This window comes from Neolamprologus brichardi, chromosome 15, assembly GCF_056152115.1.
Source record: "Neolamprologus brichardi isolate AB-2024 chromosome 15, ASM5615211v1, whole genome shotgun sequence".
NCBI classification, from domain to species: Eukaryota; Metazoa; Chordata; class Actinopteri; order Cichliformes; family Cichlidae; genus Neolamprologus; species Neolamprologus brichardi.
Window position 1 is genome coordinate 20,688,010 of NC_142118.1, and position 4,162 is coordinate 20,692,171.

General features: G+C 35.1%; 1 protein-coding gene across 1 annotated transcript; it reads right to left on the minus strand.

The window, feature by feature from the left end:
• Positions 1–269: 269 nt before the first annotated feature.
• LOC118454382 (uncharacterized) lies at positions 270–3,733 on the minus strand. Its single transcript, XM_087851902.1, has 8 exons — positions 3,667–3,733; positions 3,183–3,533; positions 2,804–3,073; positions 2,580–2,648; positions 1,635–1,721; positions 1,534–1,562; positions 1,026–1,088; positions 270–851 (listed from the first exon to the last, which is right to left on the minus strand). Exons 1-8 carry the CDS (start codon positions 3,725–3,727, stop codon positions 756–758), a joined length of 1,026 nt encoding a protein of 341 aa, XP_087708028.1. The 5' UTR covers positions 3,728–3,733; the 3' UTR covers positions 270–755.
• Positions 3,734–4,162: the final 429 nt, after the last annotated feature.

Below are 4,162 nucleotides of genomic sequence, written 5' to 3' on the forward strand. Positions count from 1 at the left end.
ATGTCTTACACCAAAAATAACGAGCCATTCTTGAAAATGTACAGGGTACAAGCTTTCATGGGTGTGAAGTCACCCTGTGATGTTCTGTCTACCTGTTACCTGTGTTTGTTTTTTCAAAATTAAGTAATTAAAAAAACACAAGATAAACATCTGTGTGGTTATTGAAGGTAATAAATTTGACAAATGGAATAATTGCAAAATTGGACAAGTTTTCATTAAAATTCCTTTTTAATCTAATAGACATTAAGTGAAATTACACCATGCTTCAAAATAATTGTGCCTTTTCTTGATAATACTTTTTTATTAGCGCTCCCCTGAAATACATTTGCAGAGTAAACACAGGGACATTTTAGCTCTTAGGAAATGTAAATAGAAAAGTGACTGTACATTAATAACGCAGTAACAGAGATAAGATTGTACTGTAACAGGTGGGATGTTTGGCCTGCATCACATGTGGAAAACCTGGAAAAATGTATTAATATTATGAGCTAGACCGGTATATTTCTCTAAAGGTTTAACAAACATTCTTTCAGATCACATTATAACATTATTTTTGCAATGTTACTATCTCGAAATGACACTGAATAGTAGGAATGACTCAAGGATGGCCTTGATTCTCGACTGACTCCCAGCATTTGCTATAATAGTTTTATGCTTGCCATTCAACAGCATGAAGTCTCTAATCACACATCCATTTACTTTTTTCTTTTTTTTTAAAAGGTCAACTCCTTTTGCCATTTTCTCTATTTTCTTTTTTATTGTGGGTTACTGGGGTTGACAGTGGCTGCAGGAGATGAAGAAACCATCAAAACACTGTAGATCACTGCATCACCTTCATCATCCCCCTGAACCTGAAAACCAAGAGAATTGTCGGATACACAAATAAACATAAATTAACACTCTGTTAAAATAAAAGAGAGAGCTCAACAAATTTTAAAGGTAAGTATGAATTGTAATCTCAGCTAGCACACATTACTTATTAATATATCAGTATACAACATAAGCATCTATGAAAGACACTTTACCTGGACTTTATTCTTGGTTTTCTTTCTGTAGCTGACGGTGGCATAGGAAACTTCATGATCTACCTACACAGCAAAGAGCAAAATATCTCAAAAAGTTTACATGTTTTGACCTCTAACCTCAGGTTTTACAACTCATTGTCTGTCCCACTGTTATTCAGTCTAACTTCCTTATCTTTTATAAGATCTCATTGAGTCGCATGCACTTAACAAGCACATAGAAGAAGAAGTGGTTTTAACTGTGCTCTGACTGTACTGTGGGTGTGGTGTGGGATTTCCCATGCTGGGACTTTTTTAAGTAGCAGTCTGAGTCTCTGTAGAGTTCAAACTCAGTCCCTGAAAAATAGACAAATAGAAAGTAGACATCTGTTGGAAAAGACAGTTTAGATCTTGTTACCACTCCTCAGAGATGAGCTGATTTGGTGTTTATTTGTTATTCTTATTTCCTACAACCATTTAAATATATATATATATATATATATATATGTTGTTTGTTTGTTTTTTAACTCACAGTATCTTCATCCATCTGTGTTTTGTTCGCTGGAAAGACAAAAACAATTAACTGTAACATTTACTGTTAAAAGCACGTGTTTTAAATTTTGATGTTTTTACCTTTTGTTTTTCTCCATCTGATAACAGATGCAGCTGTTATCAAGAGCAAGACAAAACCCACAGCTGCAATGACGTACCAATGGATAGCTGGAAAAACAAACAAAAAAACCCCAAACTTTAAACCATTTTCAGTTAATCTTTTTCCAAACATTTAAAAAACTTTCTATGTATCTTAAACTAAGTCTACATGACACACAAAATATGCCTAACATTGTGTTCTATTTTAAACTGTGACACTGTTACCATAGCAAAAACAGAAACACACAAAAGCACAATGTGAATCATAGTCACTGCGTTTCAGATGTATGGAAGAAAAACAGTAAGGAGATTTTAGTTCAGACACGTTATTTTACTTACAGACACATGTTGTTTCTGAAGGTATTTGGCTATTTCTTTTATTTAAATCAGTTTGAACACATACCTTAAAACATGTAAAATAAAAATGAAATAAATACATCACACATAAAGTCCTAAGCACAAACTAAGTACATCCTTAATCGTTCCATAGGAATTAAGAGAGCAACTTGGAGTCAGATGCTGCTAATCAAATGGACTTAACTGATCATCAAGAGTGGGCATTTCTATAAAAGAAGAAACTTTGACAGTTTACAGGTCTGAAGCTCTCGGGTAGGTGTTAACATAAAGCAACAACCTTACCAGCATTGGTCTAATTCCACCAAAGTCATATCAAAAAGTCAAAAAGACTGAGCAAGAATGGTTTCTTTGGAAGGGCTACCAGGAGAAAACTTCTTCTATTATGATAGGCTGATATAGTCATAGAAGACTATTACTTCAAGTTAATGCTGCGATAGTTGACTCTGTAAGATATTGCATCATGGGGTTTGTGCAGTTTTACAGGACTGAATCGAGCTCTGTGAAAACGTTCTTTTTCATGTGACTGTATACCCATGCATGCAAGTAAAAAGTACATTACTGAATAAATACCTTGGGTATTGGACTGACTGTAGCCTGCTGGATTTTTTCTGGTTGGATTATTTGTCCTTTGTCTGTCACCTGAAATAAAATGAAAAAGACACAACCAACATGTTTTCATGGTTTTCATCTGTTGTTAAAAAAAAAACTGCATAAATACAAAAACAAACAAATAAATGTTTTGGGTGGGTTTAATCATCTTAAACAGTTGATTATTTTGTCTCCTGTCTTCTCACCTGATAGCCGAGGGCTGAAGGTAAACAGTTTCCCTTCTGTAATAGTATCATTCACTTCGCAGTCCAAAAGGTAATCTCTTGATGAGTAAGCATGGCGAGACTTGAGTAAAGAGACAGCGGTGGAGCAGCCAGTCTGTAAAGTCACTATTTGACTGTTATCTCTGTCCACAGCTCGACCTTTAAAGAGGCACCTCACTGTGTGATGACACATTTCATATGTCACCACAGAGCAATTTATTGTCACCTTATCATTGTCCTCATGTTCAGTCACTGATGGAGATAACATGAAACAAAGACACCACAAATTCGAAAAATTAATTACTGCTGTCATTATTGTTCTAAAAAGCGTTCGCCTGAAAATATAATGTAAAATACTCACAGGTGAGTACAGAGAGATCAACCAAAGACTCGCTAACCAGACGTTTGTGTCTGTGCTTTTGAAGGTATCTGTATTGTTTACAGTAGTAAAAACCCACATCCTCGACTGTGAGAGTCTTTATAAGCAGAGAACAGTTTGCTGTAACACTCAGTCTGTCTGATGCATTTTTGGCTTTTTCACCAAGCTGTCCAAAGCTGATCACTTCTATTGGTGTTCTGTTTCTTGAAGCAAAGGTCCACGCAGTCCCATCACAGTTATTCTGGTCATCTATCACATTTATACAAGGCAGAATGACGTCATCTCCAACTTTCATAAAAATGGTGGTTTCACTTACAGATACTGTTGAGAATTCTGAAAAGAAATATGAAAACTAGATTAGAATACAACACTTTTCACAGTCAAGATCATTTTAGACAAAGGTTTATGATAAAGGTTTGGATTGTAATATTTAATTTTGCTATTAAAATGTTTCCTGTATTCTTACCTGCAATCTGAATCATTGATATCAGACATAAAAACATTTTACTCCATCTGAGCTCATCCATCGTGCTTCTCTGTCTCACTTCTTTCTTGTTCTCAATCTCGACTGTCACAGTCCTCTGAGCTGATGACTCTTTAAGACTGTTTGTACTTCCTGTTATTCATCAGATATCACTTCCTCATCACAACTTTAGCAAATGACCTCAGGAGGTGCATCCCTACAATGCATTGGTGACAGTTATGTGTTTGACAATATATTCAAAAAATGACTGAGGAAGTTGTATGTGTCAAGAGTTTTAGCTAAGATGTATGTTAGAAAACAGACATCACATAGGAACAAACAGTTGAAGTGTCGAACTCCTGATCCACCTTTTTACTTTTACTTAGTTAAAGAAGTTGAATCATTATTAATCCGTGTGGAGTTGTTGTTGTTTTTTTACACAAGTATATGTGCTTCTACTTAAGTGACTTATGTGCGCAAGAGGTAAGCTTTTTACAGA

What these genes read in the sequence shown, in the direction of transcription:
- LOC118454382 (XM_087851902.1), bottom strand. Translation starts at nt 3,727, where the DNA reads ATGGATGAGCTCAGATGGAGTAAAATGTTTTTATGTCTGATATCAATG. An exon ending in ATCAATGATTCAGATTGCAG is followed by an intron (nt 3,534 to 3,666) that starts GTAAGAATACAG and finishes ATTTCTTTTCAG; the next exon opens with AATTCTCAACAGTATCTGTA. An exon ending in CAGTCAGTCCAATACCCAAG is followed by an intron (nt 1,722 to 2,579) that starts GTATTTATTCAG and finishes TTGTTTTTCCAG; the next exon opens with CTATCCATTGGTACGTCATT.